Raw genomic sequence first — 22466 nt, 5'->3', positions numbered from 1 at the left:
AATGCTGATTTGATCTCTAGATGTCTTACTAGGGAAAAGGTTAGGGTGATACTGTCATTTAATACTGAGTGCCCTAAATAAACATTAACCGTGGAACAGAAGTGATTTAGGACAAGTGATAGAGCATGGTTGGATTCTGGTGTAGCCCCTCGTATTTACCTCCAGAGTCTCACCTGCTCCTTCAACTGAAAGGAGTTGCTCAGCTGAGCAACTGAGCATGATTTGGGGCATTGTGGCACCCATGTAACAGAACATTTGCATACTTAATAGATCCTACCGGCACACTTAAGAACTGACTTTGAGTCTAATACTCACTCTTGTTGGACTCTCTTGTGAATACAGAAGGTCACTCATACTTTGGAATAGGATTTTTGCTTTGGCTGTTTTTACTTGATCTGTGTCTTCTCCCTGCCGAATAGTGTCATCACTTGTCAGAACTTGGTTATGAATTTACAGTTCCATGTTTATTTTTTTTTAAGATTTTATTTATTTATTTGAGAGAGAGCTCACTAGAGAGAGAGCAAGCAGGAGTGGGGGGGCAGAGGGAGAAGGAGAAGCAGGCTTCCTGCTGATCAGAGAGCCCAACGTGAAGCTAGATCCCAGGATCCTGAGCCAAAGGCAGACACTTAAGTGACTGAGCCACTCAGGCGTCCCCAGTTCCATGTTTAATATAGTGTAAATGCGAAAGATTGCTCTAGCATTAGTCAGGGCCATATATTCAGGCCTGACAAATGTAAGGCCTTTTACACGTTAAACCTTATATTAATTTGGCCTTCCATACCAATTTCTGTCATACCATTGGTGCTTAACCTGGAGGCAAAAATTTCAAAACAACCCATGGTGTCTGTGAAACCAGAACATCATTGGCTTCATTCCACTGGGCAAGAAGTCGTCCTTTTAAGAGGTGTAGTTCCTTTGTTGAAGGGTAATACTGGAATGAGAATTGGAAGAATCGAAGGTCCCGTCCTCACGGCCTTGCGTGAAGGTGCAATGAAAACATCGGCAACTGCAGGTTGTATAGTCTGTCTTCTTAGAAGCAGACCCGAAGATGGATTAGAAGTATTCGAATTTTATTTGGAAAGTGCATTGGAGGTATAAAAGGAGGGAGAAGACAGTAGGAATACTCTGAGGGCCACTGGAGTCTTTAGGCCACAGGGCACGTCTGATACCTCTGAAAGGAAAGAGGAAGGAAAGATTTGACAGTCATAGACTGCAGTGCATCCCCAGGCCAGAGCCAAGCTCCTGAGCCAAAACTGCCCATGAGTGGAACCCCACATTCTTAAGAATGAGCCTGCAATAGTATTCCCACCATTTCCCTGCTTGCTGGTTAAGGAACGGAGAGGTCCTATTTTAGACCTGAAGGATGCCACTCCCCCCACTGACCGTCATCTTTTCCAAAGTCTTGTCTGTCTGTAGGCCAGAAGTTTTTGACCTGGGTCCATAGACTGGTTTGTAGAATTTTGTTGCTTGTGCATTTTTCTGTGAATAGGTTTCAATCAGATTCTTACAGGGCCTGTGATCCTGGGTTACAGAGTTTCCTGCTCTACAGGAACTTTCTCCCAAAACATCTAAGGAGTGGGAGTCTGATAAAGGTTGTCTCTTTTAATTTTTTTTTTTTTTTTTAAGGAAAAGCAGCCCTTGGGATACTGTAAATACCCTTACTGAATGAAGTCAGCTACTCTCTGATTTAAAAAAAAAAAAAAAAAAAAAAACTTCGCCAGCCAGGAGGAACTGGATTAAATTCTTCCCTGAAGTAACCACTTTAGTTCCATGTGGAGAAAAGCATTAGAGTCAATTGGATTAGAGCAACCACAATTAGGAATGAGTTGTATGTGAAAATTTAGAAGGAAGAGCATCTCCTTCCCCTTAGACTCTTGGTTCCTTTCTGCTCTCTAGTCTGCTTGCCTACCTCTTATATATTAACAAATGGAAAATGCTTAAATTACATTATCCCAGCACTATTAGACCAGATTTGTGGGCAAGGGAAATTGCCCAGAGAAGCACCAGTGCAATCAAGAGTAATTATTTTTTGACGCATCTGGAGAAGTGGGCAGTAATGCACCGGAGAAGGTAAGCAGTAATACACGGTACCCAGAGTCCTTCTAAGTCACCAGTCATCTTGCTCACTTGCCTTCTCTTTGGGTTCACAAGGTTCAGTCTGTGGAACCAAAGAAGATACGGTGTTTGTCTTAAGGTTGGTGGAATACATGGTTCCTGTTGATGGAATTTTGCATCATTTTTTGATCTTTATCTTTCTTTAGCTCAAAGGACTAAACAGAGATCCATGTTCTTTCTGAATTAAACTTATTTTTGGTTTCATTTTAGGCAGCTTTATTCTCCATACATATGCCTTTGACGTAATTAAAGTGGCAGTACAGCCTCTGGAAAGCACTATCCATATCATCTGTTTAAGTTTTCACTGCTTTGTTGTTGTTTGTGACAAGGCAAAGGAGAAGCAAAATCTAACTCATCACTCCTCTCTGTGAACGGTTTTAAGCAAAAGTATATGAGTCAAGCGTCAGGGCTTAGGTGCTGTAGTTACGTGCATTATTCTGCATGAGTAAAGTTTGCTTTTAATGTGTGTTGCTGATGAGGGAGAATTACTTCCCTGCTTGGAGAGGCAGATGTACGGATACATGGAATTTTCTGTTCATTTGTGGTAGAGCCGGAGCTTGATTTTGCATTATGCTAAAAAGTCAAATGTTTCTTTAATCATTCCCAAATCCAAAAATTGTAATATCTCTAGCACCAGTGGTGTTGCACATAGGTGCTCGGGAGAAGTATGTTAAAATAAACGTTGTTGCTGCCAGTCTTGATCGCTACTGGGAAGAGCTCCTCACGTTTATCAAAAAGTGATAGTCATTTTTTGGGTGGAGGTCCTAGATTTTTGGGTCTGAATATATCCCCTGCTAAGAACCCTTTTAGGGTTCTTAGTTGGCAACCTCATATTTGGGCCTAGATTAGAGTAAGAGGGTTTCTTTTGGAGGGAAGAAGGAAGGAAGATGAGAGAACATTATGGCAAATCCTAGAGTTGTTCACTGCTTTCAAACTGCATGTATTTGGGGGAAAGATATGACTGTTCTTTTAAATTATTTGGTTATTTATTTATTTATTTATTTATTTATTTATTTATTTATTTTTAAATATTTTATTTATTTATTTGACAGAGAGAGACAGCCAGCGAGAGAGGGAACACAAGCAGGGGGAGTGGGAGAGGAAGAAGCAGGCTCTCAGCAGAGGAGCCTGATGTGGGGCTCGATCCCAGAATGCCAGGATCACGCCCTGAGCCGAAGGCAGACGCTTAACGACTGAGCCACCCAGGCGTCCCTGGTTTGCTATTTAGAAAAAAGTAAAAACCATTGAGGTTCATGCTGAACATTAGCTTGTTATCTTCCCAAGAAACAAAACATACATGACAAAGGCAGATAGAATACATAAGGATCGATGGCTTTACCAGTTTATCATGTTGGGATGGACTAAAGAGTGGTTGATAGTCCCAGGTGGAGCTGGAGGATCTGAGAGCATTCAGAACGCTAGGCTCCTGGAATCTGGGTGTTCCCTAGACCACTGTTGCAAATAAATAAATAGGTGTATGGTTGGGAATCTTTCTTTTAAAAGTAAGTTGTCCACATAAGGCCAAGAATCCCCATTTTTTACTAGATCTTTGTCCCTATCCCTACCATTGATTTTGATTTTTAAAAGTCCTTTTGTTCTCTTGTTAGTAAACATAACTGAGAAAGCAGAAAGAAGGAGTAATGGTTCCGCAGTGATGGTGAACTGTGTTCCTTTTGATGCTGTAACTTACAAATTTAGGGATTTCTTCTAGCTTTGGAGGCATGTGTTTTTTGGTAATTGTTGCTGGTGGGGGTGGCAGGGCTAGGATCGGGTAACAGCCTAATTCTCTTGTGCTAGTGTTTTATTCTGTGTCCAGGGCTAGGTAATTCAGCGGTAAATCTTGGGGTGATAACACTTGAGTCAGACATTAGGTGAGGGATAATCTTTCATAGAAGTTTGAGCAGAGGTACACTTCAGCCATGGAGATCTTTATTTCGCCTACCATAGACCTCAGACCAAACAGAACTATCTTAAAGTCTTGATTAATGCATAGACTGATTGAAATTTGTATTGCCAAGCCCATTTTTTTAACTGTTTGCACAGTGGCTTCCTCGTGTTTCCCCCATCCGTCTGCATGTGGCAGGCTTCATTTTTTTACTCTGAAATTCAGCCAAGTTTGGATTTGTCCTTCCTGCTTCTCCCTCTCCATTTCCAAGTAGCTTTCTCTTTAGACATGTTTCTTCCTGTCAACATAGGTGGCTCACAGGTATACAAAGCCATTTGCACAGAACAGAATTAAGAGTTAAGATACCCATTCATATTTTCTTCAAAGAATCCCTTTCAGTGTTAGAGGCTTTGACCCAGTTGGCTAAACTTAAAGGGGTGAATTTGCATGTATATTGGCTAGATGCTATCAGTTTTCATTGCTGAATCTTAGAAATGTCATTCCCTCAAAAATCCGGGGTAGAAGGATAGTGACATGTGCTAAGACAAACAAAAAATTTGAACATGTGATATCATCAGTGCAAAGAAAATCAATAACAAAAATTTGGCCCAAAGAGAAAAAGATCATTTCTTACTGTGAAAGGCTTATAACAGCATGTCAACATTATAGCTGGGCTTGAGATGAACCCATATTGCTGAAAGAGTACTGCTAAGGCTTGACATCCTATGGGAGCTGATTCTGACTTGCTGCTTGTTTTGTGTATGTGTATATGGTGGGGGGGTCTGTCTGTCTAATGGCTTCATAGTTTTTCCCTTGTATGGCTGGCTCTACTGTAATTTATGGACATGTAGTTTGAGGATTTTGGCCTTTGCAGACAGTAGAAAATGAATATCCTTTTAGTATCTTCACATCCTTAGGCAAGTTTATATATAAATTCCTAACCATAAAATCACTGGGTTACAGAGTGTGTGTATTTAAAATTGATAGACATTGCCACATTGCCTTCCAAAAAGTTTTAAACCATTCCATACTTCCCCAGAAGTCCGTAAGTGTTCACTAACCATCCTACCACCTCCTTTCCCACCCCCAAACCATATTTAACAATATCTGGGACTCTAATAGGTGAAAAATGCTTTCTTTTATTTGTTTCTCTTTACTTATGAGTAACAATGAACAACATTTTGTATGTAGGTGTGTTATCATTTTTGTTCTTTTCTGTGGACTGTGTATTTCATTTTGTCATTTCCATGTGGAATTGGTAATTTTCTTAAAGATTTGTAAGCTATTTTTTTTTTTATTAAAGAAATTAATTTTGGGAGGCACTTGGGTGGCTCAGTCAGTTGAGCATCCGACTCTTCATTTCGACTCGGGTCATGATCTTATGGTCGTGGGATCAGGCTTCAGATCGGGCTTGGCCCTTTTTTGTTGTTGTTAAATCAACATAGAAATCAAAAGAGGTCCTGGTTTATCAGCAAATCTTAGCCTGATTTTCCTAGCCAACTGAGCATAAAAATCCTTCTGAAGTATCCTCACAGTTGAGTCATCCTAGTTCTTTTTTCCCCTGGGTTATTAGCAGTTTCAAAATTAAGGCCTTATTTTATGACCTTCATGTACTTAACTTTGTATATCTGTTTGCTTTATTTATTCATTTATTTTTAATTCAAACTTAGTCAACATAGAGTACATCATTAGTTTCAGATGTAGAGTTTAGTTATTCATCAGTTGCTTATAAAACCCAGTGCTCATCACATCACATGCCCTCCTTAATGCCCATTACCCAGTTACCCCCGTCCCCCACCCTCTCCCCTCCAGCAACCCTCTGTTTCCTATAGTTCAGAGTCTCTCATGGTTTGTCTCCCTCTCTGATTTCTTCCCATTACTTTTTCCCTCCCTTCCCGTATGATCCTCTGTGCTATTTCTTACATTCCACATATGAGTGAAACTATATGATAATTGTCTTTCTCTGATTGACTGATTTTTGCTCAGCGTAATACCCTCCAGTTCCATTCACATCAGTGTAAATGGTAAGATTTCATCCTTTCTGATGGCTGAATAATACTCCATTGTATATACACCTCATTTTCTTTATCCATTCCTCTGTTGATGGAGATTTGGGCTCTTTCCATAGTTTAGCTATTAGGAACCCTCTTACACTATTGGTGGGAATGCAAGCTGCTACAGCCACTCTGGAAAACAGTATGGAGGCTCCTAAAGAAGTTAAAAATAGAGCTACCCTGGGGCTCCTGGGTGGCTCAGTCCATTGGGTGTGTGCCTTCGGCTCAGGTCATGATCCCAGGGTCTTGGGATCAAGCCCCATATTGGGCTTCCTGTTCAGTGGGGAGTCTGCTTTTCCCTCTCCCTCTGCTCCTTCCCCTGCTTGTGCTTGCTCTCATTCTCTCTCTTTCTTTCAAATAAATAAATAAAATCTTAAAAAAAAAAAAAGAGAGAGAGAGAGAACTACCCTACGACCCAGCAATTGAGCTGTTAGGTATTTACCCCAGAGATACAAATGTAATGATCTGAAGGGGCACCTGAACCCCAGTGTTTATACCTATTTGCTTTAAATTCCTGTTTGTGCTTCTGATAACTTCCCAACTTACACACAGCAGCTATTTAATAAGTAGATGATTAGTATCTGTTTTAAGGAAAAGAAACCTGGTGTCTCAAAAAGATACTAGAGTATCTCAGCTACCTGCTTCAGTTTGTGCTGGGACCCTGTTAGTATTGGCTCTCCAACTTTTCCCCATCCTGGGTTTTGTCATATTTTCCTCCAGAAAGATAAAGGAATAGTTCACATGCTCATTCTGATCTCCCGGGTTTTGACAGAAAGATGCCACAAGTTCATTCACTGGAAGTGCTGTGGAGTTTTCACTGTGTTTTTCTTTCTTGAAAGCACTGTGTTTATTTTGTACTGTTACCTTTCAGGTTGAGTAGTCTTCTTTATGCTCACCTGGGAGCCTTTGTCACATTATTTCCAGGGATTAAAATGTACCTTGAGATGCCACCAGCTGTGCCAGGGACATATTTCCTTCCTTCCCAACTTGGAAGAGTTAGACTAGAGCCATGGAGTTGAGAGGTTGTAGGATATAGGTGAATAATTAGTGGACATATGCACCAGTTACGGCAGTGAGACCTGTGTCATCTGTGGCAAAGGTAGGAGTGGTTTGGGGGAGTTGTGAATTTGTTATAGGAGGAAGATTACTCTTTCTGAGGCAAGGGTCAGGTCTTTGCGGGGGTGGGGGGATGTTTGTTCTTTCACAGGTTACCATCAAAGTGGGTAAAATCCTCCCTCCAAGAAAGTTTAGTTTTTAACATTTTTTTAAGTTTTAAATTAATTAATTAGAGAGAGACTGTGTGTGTCTGTGTGTGAGTGTGAGAGAGCGAGAGCGCACGCGCGCGAGAACAGGAGGAGGGACAAAGGGGAAGGGAGAGAGAGAGGGAATCTCAAGCAGACTTTGTACCAAATACCCAGCCCAGCACAGAGCCTGATCCCATAACCCCGAGATCAGGACCTGAGCCGAAACGAAGAGCTGGACGCCCCACTAAATGAGCCACCCACATACCCCCTAGTTTTTAATACTTTTTAAAAACCAGTGCCTAACTTAAATGTAACCTCGTGTATAACTTTGCCTTACTACTGTGACTCTTACGTCATTCAAAACTATCAGGCCCAGCACGGTAGAGTATTCTTGAGTTATGTGTTGCTCTGAATTATTTTATCTCAGAGTGTAAACCCTCTGAAAGAAGGCTTTTGGCTAGTCCTGCCTACTTCAGTGAATGCAGAGTGGGTGCTCAGTAAAGAGTTTGTGTAAATAAGTAGAAGTCTGGCCACATAGGAGAGAGGTAGGGTGGCTTCCTCATGCTTCTGTTGAAGATGGGTTTTGAAAGCCCTTTCACTGTCTCAGCTAGGACTCTGTTGCTAGAGGTCATCTGGCTAATAACCTTTGCCTCCCCTCAGTTCAGCTGGTATTTACTTGCTTGAGGGGAAGCTGTATGTTGAAACCCCAAATATGCTGTATCTTTTTCTTACCCCTTTTGTCACTGTTTAGCAGGACATACATATCAAATGTGAATGAACCTACGTGGTCTTTCTGCTTAGATGGAATAGAGTCTCTCAATTAGGTAGGAGCTGTGAGTCATTTATTTTAAAGGTTAAATGAGCAACTTCCCTTTGGCATAACTTGAAATAAAAAATCCTAACAGCTTTAATTTCATAGAGAAGTAAAATCTTGTTTTACAGATCAGCAACCTTTCCACTTTCATCAAGCTCATTGTTAAGGTTGTGAGTGTGTATGTGCATGTGTACTTACCCTCTTATATTTTATTTATTTTTTTGTCTGTCTGTCTATCTATCTATCTGACAGAAAGATTGAGAAAGCAGAAGCAGGGGGAGAGGGAGAGGCAGGCTCCTCGCTGAGCAGGGAGCCTGATGCAGGACTTGATCCCAGAACCCCAGGATCATGACCTAAGCCAAAGGCAGGCACTTAACTGACTGAGCCACCCAGGTGTGTGCGCATGCATGCGTGTGTCTACATATTATGAAGGGATGCTTTGATTTGATAGGTGGTCTGTCTAGTATAACCTAAAAGCTTCATCAGATGACTGCTTCTGAACTGTCCCTTCCTGATCAGGGAGGCATACACTTTTATTTCCTAAAGTAACAAGAAAGACAAATTGTTTTTTAGGGTGGTTTCAGAAATAGAGAAGTAACAGATTTGTGGTATGGGTTGCATCTTAAAGTAAATTTTGCTGTGTGGCTGTGATTCCCTCAAAATCAAGCTTGAGGATTTGCTTTTATATAACTTGTGCAGTAAATCCTTCTACACAAATTGAGAAAATTTCTCTACACTTGAGGTTATAAGGGGTTGGGTTCTCATGAGGTCATTGTGCCAAACCTTTGTGTTTCAGGTAGCCGGTATTTTCTGGGATAAACGATCTGCTAGAAATATCCTAAAAATGTGGCTAGGAACAATGATAAATTTTACTAGGTTTACTTAGAGAAATTTTCTTGAAGTGTGTGCCTATGTGTCTAAGGAATGCACTGAGACTTCCCTTTTTTTTTTTTTTTTTTAAAGATTTTATTTATTTATTTGACAGAGAGACAGCTAGTGAGAGAGGGAACACAAGCAGGGGGAGTGGGAGAGGAAGAAGTAGGCTCCCAGCAGAGCAGGGAGCCCTATGCGGGGCTCGATCCCAGGACCCTGGGATCATGCCCTGAGCCGAAGGCAGACGCTCAGTGACTGAACCACGCATGTGCCCGTGCACTGAGACTTTCCTGATGAAGGCATTAGTTTGATTTTTTTAAAATTCCATTTTAGTCACCTTTGCCCTAGATCCTGTTGTTTTGATCCTTGAGATGGTCAGTAACTAATTATACTTGTCAAGTTCTTTTCTCACATATGGCCAGGAGTGAATCACCATTTATTCCTTCAGGTAGAAATTCTCATTCCCGAATCAGTTTTGTTGAGATTTTTTTTTTAAACCCATTTTTTTTTTTTTCAAGAATGTATTTATTTGACAGAGAGAGAGAAGGAAAGAATACAAGCAGGGTGAGCAGCAGAGGGAGAGGGAAAGCAGGCTCCCCTGCTGAGCAGGGAGCTCATCATGGGGCTTGATCCCAGGACCCTGGGATCATGACCTGAGCGGAAGGCAGACCCTTAACTGACTGAGCCACCCAGGCACCCCTAAACCCATTTTTTTAAAAATTTACTTATTTTATTTTTAAAAAAAATTTTATTATTATTTGTGGTTTTCTGTTTGTTTTTTTTTTGAGAGAGAGAAGAGTAGGGAGGGAGGGCTAGAGAGAGTCCCAAGCAGACTCTGCACTGAGCACAGAGCCCGACTCAGGGCTCAATCTCAGGACTTGGAGATCACAACCTGAACTGAAACCAAAAGTCGGACACTCAACTGACTGCACCACCCAGATTCCCCTTAACCCACTAATACTACTGGACTACTTAATTTTATTGGCAGTATGGGATTATTAGGGAGAAAGATAATGGATGTGACCCTAAACAGATTTGAGAGTGATTGTATTAATTTAGTACTTTTATTTCAACTCTCAGTATTCCTAAAATCCCCTCTTGTCTCCTCTCAGTCCTCTGCGAAATAATCTATATCCCTCAATACTTTTTCTTTTCTCCTATAACAGTCCATAGAGTTGGGGGCAGAGGCACAGGTGTCATTGTTTCCATTTAACCCATGGGGAATAATAGAGAAAGTGAGTAACAAATGGACGTACAAGGCACTGAGAAAACATGAAGATACATCTCCCCACCCGACCATTCATGTACTGTGCTGGCTTGTGTACTGATGGCATATCTATACCAGAATGTCTTGAGGGCATGGAAAAGTAGAACAATGGATTAAATTCCTTTGTCTACTTGTATCTCTCCTGTGATAACTGCATGTTTTGTTTTACATTTGTTGGCTGGGCATTTTGTAAGGAAAAACTTTTAAAGTACTTGATAGACTAACCTACCTAATATCTTACATCTTACCAAGGTATTTCCAAGCACATGGCTAGTCCTACCTGGGTAACTAATTTAGCTTTGTGCCCTTTTCTTCCAGTTACCATTGATTTTGGTTCTGGTTAAAATGCTCCCCGATGCAAATCTTAACGCAGTGCCCATTTATATAACTCTCTCAGAGTGACTAATATGTTCTTTTTTGTGCAATACAATCGGATTAAGCGTATCCTAGAACTTAAAAATATATGGCTGAAGTAATCTTACAAAGCATTCTTATTGGAGCTGCATAATATACATTATTAATTTGACCCATCATGGTCCATCTTAACTTTAAAATTCATTGTTTCACGTTGTTTTAGTGCCAGGTGCCATCTTTCATATTTTGACATTCTTCACATCTCAGAGTTTATCAAAATCAGGTGTAACCTGTTCTTACTTGCAGTTCAAGGAGAGATTGGTGTATTCTGAACCTTGAAATAAAGCATAAGTTTAGTGACCTGGGTGGCTGAGTCAGTTAAGAATCTGCTCTGGCTCTGGTCATGAGCCCTGTGTCTTGCTCCCTGCTCAGCAGGGAGTCTGCTTCTCCCTCTCCCCCGTGCTCAGGCTCACTCGCCCCCCCCCAAATAAATAAATAAAATCTTTAAAAGAAACAGAAGTTTAATTTTTTTAAAAAAGATTTTATTTATTTATTTGACAGACAGCCAGTGAGAGAGGGAACACAAGCAGGGGGAGTGGGAGAGGAAGAAGCAGGCTCCTAGTGGAGGAGCCTGATGTGGGGCTCGATTCCAGGACTCTGGGATCACGCCCTGAGCCGAAAGCAGACGCTTAACGACTGCGCCACCCAGGTGCCCCGAGAAGTTTAATTTTTCAAACAGCCTTTTAAATGAAAGTCATGTCTCGGCTTCTCTTATTTTGGTAAATCTCCATCAGTTCGTGCCATCAGATAATGTGGATCCTAAGCATTGTAAGGTTAGGTTTTTATAAAAAAAGCTACATGGTTCTCTCCTACCCTGCCCCCATTTATTTTCCAACTTTGGGCTTTAATTTAAAAAAAAAAAAAAGTCTTTTAAAAATAGTGTTGATCTGGGGCGCCTGGGTAGCGCAGTCGTTAAAGCGTCTGCCTTCGGCTCAGGGCGTGATCCCGGCGTACCGGGATCGAGTCCCACATCGGGCTCCTCTGCTGTGAGCCTGCTTCTTCCTCTCCCACTCCCCCTGCTGTGTTCCTTCTCTCGCTGGCTGTCTCTCTGTCACATAAATAAATAAAATCTTTAAAAAAAATAAAAAATAAATAAAAAATAAAAATAGTGTTGATCTGAACAAAAATAGCTATTGGCTGTAATTACATTTCCTTGTGAATTACTAAAATGTGCATCTCTTTTCTTATTTTCCAGGCTGGACGTAAAGAAAGAAGTGATGCGCTCAATTCTGCAATAGATAAAATGACCAAGAAGACTAGGGACTTGCGTAGACAGGTAAACTGGAAAAAATTTTTGATTGCTTTCCCAAGTTCTCACTTTTGTAATTTGGGTTAAAATTCCAATAAATACTGGGCCCATATTTTTTATTGGGGTAAAGGATGGATTTTTCACAGGAAACTGCCTGTCTCTGCTTGTTAGCTGGTAAGGTTCTAAATTGCTAATAAAATGGCTTGGGGGCCTGGAATGGACTGAATAAATTAGCTGTAGTGTGAAAAGGATGTACAGGTAAGAAAATCAATATAAAATGACTTGGGGAACCTGTGACAAACCTCTGAAGGATCTTGTGGTACTGGTTTACATACAGGCGAAACAGAAATAGCAGTTATTTATTTGACCTGCCCCATTCTGATGCACCCTTGAAGCTCACTTAGATCCTTGGTGGAGATGTTTTTCCAGTACAAATACGTGTGTATAGAGATACTTCATTTGCTCAATTTTCCAAGTTAGTAAATACGCAGGAAAGAATCTCTTCATTTGTTAAATAGTCCCGTTAACATTTTAGAATTCAGTTGAGTTTTAGTATTTAAAAAATTAGGGTTGAATTTACAAAACCATGTAGTAAGACTTAAAGTTGTAGTAATAGTTTCCAGACTTAGTAGAGAGACATTTTATTGATCATGTTTGATAAAAAGCAAACTTAATGATGGAATGTGTTTTTATTCGTTTTCCTTCTGGTGAAGTCGTATCAGAAATGGTTATAAAGATAACTTTTTAGGTTTAAGGCTCATGGTGTGGTAACCCTCCTCAGAAAAGCCAGAAAGTACCTAATCCTGTCTTTTCATTTTCAGTCAGTCAGTTAGGCTAATTATATATGTTGCAAGGCTCTGTGTCAATTCATCCCAGAGCTGCTTTCTGTTCAGTTTTTTATTATTCCTTTAAGATACAAGCTTTAGTTTTGTAATTCCCAAGAAAAAAAGGATATTATCTTGAAACCTCAGATTTTGTTGCTGAAATGCTGTGACTATAGCATAACCATTATCTTCAGGATCATGTTTCCTATGCTGCAGATTATGTAACTGCACAGCTTACATGAAGGATCCTCACGTAAGTGCAGCCAGGCTATCATGAGCTTCCATTAAGATTTAAAAGTATAAGAGGATAAAAGCAGTCTAGTTTCTTCGTAGAAATAAAATCACATTTTTACAATTTATTTATTAGCTCCGCAAAGCCGTCATGGACCACGTTTCAGATTCATTCCTGGAAACCAACGTTCCACTTTTAGTATTGATTGAAGCTGCAAAGAATGGAAATGAGAAGGAAGTTAAGGAATATGCCCAAGTTTTCCGTGAACATGCCAACAAATTAATTGAGGTAAGTGTGTTAGCAGTTTCATTAACTATAGGTAACTTGGTGGAGTGTGGTGATTTTTTAATCACATTATTTAATCAGCCAAAAATTTTAGGGGCTCACCTAACATATAGTATGTGTAAGATGAAAGTCTTTTACCATTACTTTATATCTATGCCAAACTACCATTTTGGCCAGTTTACGTTAATTATGTGCATGATTAAATATAGATAGTCCCTGCCCTAGAAACTTAACATCTCCACTTAATGTTAATGCAAATAAAGATAGATTGTGACTTGTCTGAACTTAAAAGATACTATAGAAGGGAGTAGTGTCTAGAAGTTGGAGAAATTGCATGGCTTACATCCTGGGCTGCATCCTGGCAAATCACTTAACCTTTCTGAATTTCCATTTCTTTTCCGTAAAATGAGGATACTAATGATACCTCTCTCAGGAATATTTTGAGATCGGAAAGAGATGATCTATGTCACGTGCCTAATTCTTTGCCTGAGACATAGACTCGGTCCAATCATCGTGTTTTAAAATTGAAGAAACATGCTGTTAATTAGATATGTTGTAACAATAGAAATCTTTCTGTAAGTGATGGTTTTGTAAGATGACAAGAAAAAAGAGAAGGGAATTGCTGTTTAATTTCCAGGTAGGTCAGGCTTGCTACTTACTACCTTTTGATAAGTGAACTTTCATTATTATTTATTTCATTTTTAAAAATTGACATATAGAAAGCACATACTCAGATTATTTGATTTTGTTACCTTAATGTAAAGCATCAACATTTGGAAAAGATATTCCATAGACCATTTGGTAAGGTGGTCATTATGTAAGAATAGAAAATGGGCCTTATGTAAACTGTGTGTCTTGTACATTTGGATTTATAGTGACTTTAGGCCAGGTTAATGCCATAAAAATATTCCAAGGAAAACATCAGTAATCACATTAAATGCATTACTAATTTTACGTCAGGTTTTCTTTGACCATTAAATGTTACTTTGACCTGAATTGATTATGTACAGAATACATAGGTCAGTCTTTTTTTTTCTTTTTTCTTTTCTTTCTTTTTTTTTTTTTTTAATTTTTATTTAGGTTCTAGTTAGTTAACATTCAGTGCAATATTGGTTTCAGGAGTAGAATTCAGTGATTCATGACTTACATAAAATAGGCATTGCTCATCATAACAAGTACCCTCTTTAATACCAGTCACCCATTTAGCCCCATCCCCTACCCACTGCTTTCCTTCAACCCTCAGTTTGTTTTCTGTCCTTAAGAGTCTCTTTGGGTTTCTCTCCTCCACCCCCACCCCCTAATATGTTCATCTGTTTTGTTTCCTAAATTCCATGTATGAGTGAAATCATATGGTATTTGTCTTTCTCTGACTGACTTCATTTAACATAATACACTGTAGTTCCAACCATGTTGCAAATGCAAGATTTCATTCGTTTTGATGGCTGAGTAATATTCCTCTGTGTGTGTGTGTGTGTGTGTGTGTGTGTGTGTATCACATCTTTATCCACTTCTCAGTCAATGGACGTTTGGGCTCTTTCCATATTTTGGCTATTGTTGATAATGCTGCTATAAACATCGGGGTGCATGTACCCCTTCTGTGTTTTTGTATCCTTTGGGTAAATACCTAGTAGTGCAATTGCTGGGTCATAGGGTAGTTCTATTTTTAACTTTCTGAAGAAGCTCCATACTGTTTTCCAGAGTAGCTGCATCAGTTTGCATTCCCACCAACATTGCAAGAGGGTTCCCCTTTCTCCGCATCCTCACCAACACCTGTTGTTTCTTGTGTTGTTAATTTTAGCCATTCTGACAGGTGTGAGGTACTATCTCATCACGGTTTTGATTTGTATTTCCCTGATGATGAGTGATGTTGAGCATCTTTTCGTGTGTCTATTAGCCATCTGAATGTCTTCTTTTTATTATTATTTCAAAGATTTTATTTATTTGAGAGAGAAAGAGAGTACAAGTGGGGGGAGGGGCAGAGGGAGAAGCAGGGAGTCCGATGTAGGGCTCGATCCCAGAACCCTGGAATCATGACCTCTGAGCCGAAGGCAGCCGCTTAACTGACTGAGCGACCCAGGCACCCTTTATTTTTGTTATTTTTAAAGATTTTACTAATTTATTAGAGAGAGACCAGGGGGAGTGGCAAAGGGAACGGGAGAAGCATATTCCTCACAGAGTGTGGAGCCTGATGTGGGGCCGATCCCAGGACCCCAAGATCATGATGTGAGCTGAAGTTAGACTCTTAGCTTACTGAACCACCCAGGCGCCCCAGCCATCTGGATGTCTTCTTTGGAAAAGTGTCTGTTCATGTCTTCTCCCCATTTCTTAACTGGATTATTTGTTTTTTTGGCTGTTGAGTTTGATAAGTTCTTTATAGATTTTGGATACTAACCCTTTATCAGATATATCATTTGCAGATATCTTCTTCCATTACATAGGCTGCCGTTTAGTTTTGTTGATTGTTGCCTTTGCTGTGCAGAAGCTTTTTATCTTGATGAAGTACCAGTAGTTCATTTTTGCTTTTGTTTCCTTTGCCTTCGGCAACGTGTCTAGTAAGAAGTTGCTGCAGCCGAGGTCAAAGAGTTTGCTGCCTGTGTACTCCTCTAGGATTTTGATGGTTTCCTGTCTCGCATTTAAGTCTTTGATCCATTTTGAATTTATTTTTGTGCCTGGTGTAAGAAAGTAGTCCAGGTTCATTCTTCTTTGTGGTGTTGTCCAGTTTTCCCAACACCATTTGTTAAAGAGAACGTCTCTTTTCCATTGGATATTCTTTCCTGCTTTGTCAAAGATCATTTGACCATATAGTTGTGGGTCCTAGGTCAGTCTTCTATTCAAGTTAATGATTCATTTGGAATTAAAATCAGAAGAGTATCATTTTATGTTTCCATTAAGCATAATTTTATTCACCATAGTCACATGATAGCATGAGGTATAACCTCCAGATGTACGAAGATTGTCTTTAGGAAGCCAAGCTCCTGTAAGTAGCCTACATATTAGAAAGTATGCCTGTAAGGCAGAAAGCAAGGGCACTGTCAGCCCAAGGCCTAGGGTAACAGGTACCGGAAGTGGCATGAGAAAGGGCCTTGTCTCTAGTGCTGGAGGGCTCTTTATTCGGAACTACTTTGTCATCCTCATCCAACACAACTGACACTTCCTGAGCATCTGCTGTGCAACCAGGTGTATGCAAATACAATGCATTTTCCACAACAGCATTTCTTGGTAAGGAAATTGAGGCTCAGAGAGGTTAAGTAACTTGCCTAAGGTCCTCCAGCAGTGAGGGCTGTGCCTTTTGAGCTTGCTAGCGTAGTGAACAGTGAGAAGCATCATATGGACCTGATGGCTCTGGAGACCTTGCTTTAGGAGTATTGTCCGTGCTTCTACTTTTATTTCATTCTGAACTATACTAACCAAAGGCCGCTTTGAGTTTAGAGTTTGGTATTGCCTATCACAACTCAGTTCTGACCCCTGTCTCACCCCTGTCAACCCCCCCCATACTTACTATATATGTATTAAATGACATCCTTTTTATTGCTTGAGGCATAACTAAAGGGTTTGTAGTACTACTCTCAAACAGCTGAATTGCATTTATGGTAATAGAGATACTAGGATATATAATTGTATATGTGCTTAAAAAAGGAAATGAGTTTTTAAAGTGTTGTAGAAGCCTGAAATTCTTAACTCAAGGCAGAACTTTACTCTTCAGTGACAAGACTTCTCTACTTTTGTATTATGATGAGCACTGAATTAGTCAGGGACTTGTTTTTAAACAAAGGTGAAATTCCGCATTTTGATTGTTTTGTTAATCTCTTTACTTCTTTTTGTTGCATTAGTTTCCTCTTAAGTTGGAGTAAATGTCAGCTGACTTTGGTTTTTGTGGCCTTTTGCAGTTATTCCTGGGGGTTTAGGAGAAGTAAGAGAGGGTGGGGAAATTGAGTGGGGCTAGTGGCGCTGGCAGGAAAGGAGGGGCTCAGATTCTGTAGCCCCTGAGAATTCTGCCAGATAGGTTTGACTTTTTAAAATACTGCAGTAAAAAATAAATAAGATAAAATAAAAGGAAATACTGAAGTAAAATTTTGTGCTGACCATCTGCAGTTAGCACAGACCCCACAGGTAAAGGGCATGATCCCCAACAAGATTGCTGTCACTGTAGATGCAAGCTGCCACATGCTCTTCTGACCCAAGTGACTTTACATTCAGGAGTTCCCATGAGCCCCCTCACATGACTGCTGCACTTCAAATGCCTGCTGCAAGTTTGGAGGCTCCCCAGGCTGCCCAGACTTCTGACCAATTGGCTACAAATTTGGGGGCTTCCCATGGCCCTCTTGAGGTCTGATAATGTGCTGGAACAACAACTAGAACTCAGGAGAGTGCATACTTAAGGGCCCACCAGGAGTTACCTCATTAGCACAAACTGTCAGGCCCAATAATGAATAACAAAGATACTCTTATCATTAATGGAAGCAATCTCAGGGGTATGGAAGTTTCCTTCCAGGAAACCAGGACAGAGACGGGACATTTTTTATTACACAGCACCTCCCCATCTTGAAGGAACTGGAATGCCTGGTTTTCAGGTAGATGGCCATGCTGCCATAAAGCCACATAGAATAGAAGAGGTAAGACGGGGCTGGTGGTTGTTTTCTGCAACTTTACTCCATCCTGTTTGTGGGCATTTACCCAGTGCCTTACCATTTTTCTTATCTGGTTCTTCTTGCATTGTTCTTCTTTTCCCAGGAGGTTCTCCCCTTTGGGAGCTAGGTTTTCTGTTCTTTAGGAATTGGGTCCATCTCTTCACAGTGAGTGGTTTTCTCATTCTGGTATGTAAATCCCCCTTCTTTGTGACATCCATGTATTGTTACTTACCTTTTCTTGGACTGCTTCTGTTAGGGGGACTTTGCTGGGTTCTCTGGTTGTCAGGAAAGGGAAGCCACAATCTCCTTCTCTGAAACTGCCTCTCTCTTTTTTTTTTTTTACTGCTGTGCACATGTGAATTGAGAGGAGCTGTCAGTGTAAACACACACCTGATTTCAAAGATATGGTCAAAGATATGGTATGGGAAAAGAATGTATAATATCTCATTAATTTTTTTAAATTGATTACATATTAAAATGTAATATCTTGGGATTAAAAACAGCAAATTAGGAGCACGTAGGTGGCTCAGTCAGCTAAGCATCTACCTTCACCTTAGGTCATGGTCCCAGGGTCCTGGGATTGAGTACCAGTCAGGCTTCCTGCTCAGTCTCATTTTCCCTCTCTCTCTCTCTCTCTCAAATAAATCTTAAAAGAAAAAAAAAAGAGAAAGAATGAGAAAGAAAGACCCCAGCAAATTATTTTTGCTAATTTCATTGTTTTTAGTGGCTACTCAAAAAACTTTAAATTCCTAGAACCTTACAGCTTGCCACTAGAAATCATTCTTAGCATATGGTTGGCCTTTCAGTCTGTTCAGAATCCCTTTATTTCTGTCTTGCTCTCTGAATTATCTAGATAAAACATGTCTACGTTATTCCCTTATATCCTTTTTGGTAACTTCCATGATCACCCCATTAACATTGGGATACCTATAGGAAGCATAGTTTATATTCTAGCAGCAGCTGTGTGGATTCCAGTTGCCTGTCTGCTTCCCACGGGAGATTCTGTTAATGTACTGTCCAGTAATTTCTTTTTTTCTTTTTCCAGTTTTCCCCGTGAATATTTGGGTGCTGCTCTATATCAGATATCAACTCTGTGGGCTTAGACTCACTCCTCTCACATCTGATCGCTAAACCGGGTAGTCTGATTTATTGGGTGTTAGAAGATGTGCTCTTCCGCACTGAAGTGAAGCCAGACTTCTTCCCAGAACCATTTGGGGATGCTGTGAAGTTGTTGCGGTAGGGATCTAGACTCAACACAAAATTCTCATCGGCCAGAGTTTGTCCAGGGTTGCTCTGTGGCAACAGTGCTTAGGCTCATTTGCCCATTTGCTCATATCTCAGTATTAGAGATATTACAAGAGTTTTTGAAAGCATCCCTATGGAGCAAGATGCCTGAGGAGTAAAAAAGTGCCAGTTTAGGTAGGTGTGGTTTTGGGACACTGCCATTTAAAAATACAGTTTTAAAAAAATTATAAAAGAAATATGAGTTCATTTTAGAGAATTTGGAAAATAAAAGCACGAAGAAAATAATATTTCGGAGTAGATTTATACTTTATATGTGGGTTGACTTTTTAAAAAAATATATAAAACAGATACATTGATTTATTTTTTGAGGCAAATGATATCATAATTTGTTATGATGTAATGTGTTTTCCTCCTGCTTGCCATATCATAGCCGTTTTATTGTATTACAAAGTAGTCATTTGTAGTATTTCTATTGATTGCATACTGGTCCATTTATTTAACTAGTCCCCTACCATTAGGCATGTAGGTTATTTAGGTTGTTCTAGTCTTTCATTATTACATGTAATGTTTTGATAAAAACATCCTTGTTTTTTGTTTTTTTGCCACCATTCCACCCAGTTGTTCTAGCCAGAAATCAAGGAGTCATCCTTGGTTCTTCTTTTCCCCCCTCATGTTCCATATTTAAGCTATAAGTCCCCATATCATTTTCTTTTCTTTATTCCATGGTCACTTCCCTAGTCCAAGCCATTCCACCTCACTGGACTTCTGCCACTGACTCCTAGCTGATTTTTGTGCTGCATTCTTGTCCCTCTCTAGTCTCTTTTTTGTAGAGCAGCCAACATGACCCCTTTAAATCAGATCACATCATTCTTTTGCTTCAGGACCCATTCAGCTGTGGCTTTCTAGGCACACTTGAGATAAAATCCTAAAACTCACATTCTTCTTCCCTTTTTCTTCTTCTTCCTTCCTCCTCCTCCTTCCTCTTCCTTGTCCTCGTCATTGTCTTTTTTCAAGATTTATTTACAGAGATACAGCATGTGTGCACATGAGTGGGGGCAGCTGGGGAAGGCAGGGACAGAGGCAGGAGGAGAGAAAGAATGTTAAGCAGGCTCCACGCTCAGTGCAGAGCCTGACGTGGGGCTTGATCTCATAACCCTGAGACCATGACCTGAGTAGAAACCAAGAGTCAGATGCCTAACTGACTGAGCCACCCAAGTGCCCCCTGAAACCCACATTAACTGTGGTCCATAAGGTACCCTGCCTGCCTTTCCAACTGCTTCTCATCTTTCTCTTTTTCTTTTTGTGCTCTGCCCCCACTTTTAAAAAACATTTTCCACATGAACACTTGGGTGCTGCCTTTGTACGGTAGCTGCTCCTTGGTGTTAGATGTGCTCCTCTCACATGTGATCCCTAAACTGGGTGGTCTGATTTATTGGTTGTTAGAAAATGTTCTCTTCAGCACAAGTGAAGCCAAACATGTCACCACCTTACATCCTCTGCACTCCCTGGGCCCTCTGCCTGGAATGTTCTGTCCACTTATCCTCCCAACCCACGGGCTTTTGCTCAGATGTTTCCTCTGCATTGAGGCTCTCCTGGATCCCTCATCCCTTCCATTCCACCTTCTACCATTTTTTTTAAAACCCAATCACCTGTTTTATAGCCTCCATAACATTTTTTACTATTTGAAATTATTAGGTCTGTTTCGTTTTCTTATATTTCTGTTCCCTACCGCATACTGTAATAGAATGTAAATTCATCGAGAACATGGGCCTAGAACAGTGCCTGGAACATAGTAGGTACTCACTTAACTACTAGATGAATGAATGTACTAGTTCTCAGGTAATAAACAGTGAAGTTACTGAGGTGCTCAACCTTCCGATTCCTGGTCCACTGTCCCCCAGGATTCTCATTGACTGGTCTCAGGACTGGACTTTGAGAAATGGCAGAGATATATGTTGTGACTGAACATCATTGATATTGAGTCTGAGTATTTGTAATGTTTATGCAAAAGAGCATCATAATGCATCATTCTGTATTATGTGTTCATGAGGGGATGAATTGTAAAATTTTTTGGGATGTGAAGATGAAGGAGAAAATTTGGAAACTTTTCAAAGATGAGGTCACATTGATTTGAGAAATATTTTTGTTTGTTAGCACAGAGCTTTCAAAAACCTATAGCAAATTTTCTATAATTGAGGGAGAAAAACAGTTGTGATAGTTTCTTAAGACAGATATTTATAGTGTTCCTGACATGTCCCAGTCACTGTTCTAAGCACCAGGGAGGTAGTAATAAGTGGAACAAAAACCCCCACCCCCATTAAAGTTATGTTCTACTAGAGAGAGGGGGAGACAATCAAAATAATATATAATCTGTTTATTTTGTATAATGTGATACAAATGATGCTGACATGATATGTGAACCAAGTTATCCATTTTATCAGCTTTCTAAATGGAAGCTGAGCTAAAGCTGTTATTTAAGTAGCATTTTAATACATGACCAAAATAAAATTGGAGCAGATGTGTTGGCACTTGCTAACTTGGTTTTTGGAAGTCTTATTTATTGCTTTAATAGAAATACTTTCTTTCCAAACCAAGTAAAATAGTATAAAAAGGTTATGCTTTAATTTGGGGTATCATGTAAAGTTGCTTCAAATATAGAAATAGTTTCTGAGTAGTATTAGAGATAACACCCACTTACAAATGGAAACCTTTTATGGTGCCTTTGTATATCACATTATGGAAATACAAGATTAATTTCAAGAATAAAAACCATATACTGACTCTTAAGGTTTTATAAACAGAAGCAGATTTCTCCAGTCCCTCTATGTGCACACAGTTAGTGTCCAGAAGTCTGTGTGGGGCTGGCTGCCGATTGGATCCTCACTCAGTTACGCTCTGTTTTATTTGAAAAAGCATATAATGGAGTGTTTGAGGTGAAGTTGTTCTTAACTTATTTTCTCAGGTTCTGGCTAGGACCTCTGCCTATCTCATACCACATTTGTCAGTGGAATGAATCCATTACCAAGAGGTATCGAAGTCCCTTGTTTTATGTGACAGATGCATAGAGGTTATGTGTCCCCAAGGTCAGTGAGTAATAGAGCAAGAGCTGAGGGTCATTACTGGTGAGCTGGGTGACACTTCTTTTCACGGTTTTCTTCTGCTATGCAGTATAGCACTGAGGGCTTTTCTTTCAGGGCAAGGCTGTGCTTCTGGGTAATGATAACACCTTTTATACTTGACTCTTTCTCCCATATCCAGTTAATGATTTCTTTATGTTGCTCTTCAATTTAAAGTGTACTGAGGTAAAAAATTTATTTTGTCAGAAATATTAACCGTT

At 40.0% G+C, this 22466-nt stretch overlaps 1 protein-coding gene across 3 annotated transcripts in view; it reads left to right on the top strand.

Moving 5' to 3' along the window:
• CTNNA1 (catenin alpha 1) overlaps positions 1 to 22466 on the top strand; it is a 300756-nt gene that overhangs the window by 239849 nt on the left and 38441 nt on the right. For all 3 annotated transcript variants that reach the window (XM_045794576.2, XM_045794577.2, XM_045794578.2), the window contains exons 8-9: positions 11862 to 11942; positions 13107 to 13259. In XM_045794576.2, coding sequence (XP_045650532.2) covers positions 11862 to 11942; positions 13107 to 13259 — 234 coding nt within the window. The remainder of the gene's footprint in view (positions 1 to 11861; positions 11943 to 13106; positions 13260 to 22466) is intronic.

This window comes from Ursus americanus, chromosome 5 (genome assembly GCF_024610735.1).
Source record: "Ursus americanus isolate L20-20 chromosome 5, mUrsAme1.1.p, whole genome shotgun sequence".
In the NCBI taxonomy this organism is placed as follows: domain Eukaryota; kingdom Metazoa; phylum Chordata; class Mammalia; order Carnivora; family Ursidae; genus Ursus; species Ursus americanus.
This window is presented reverse-complemented; position numbering and strand designations above follow the sequence as displayed.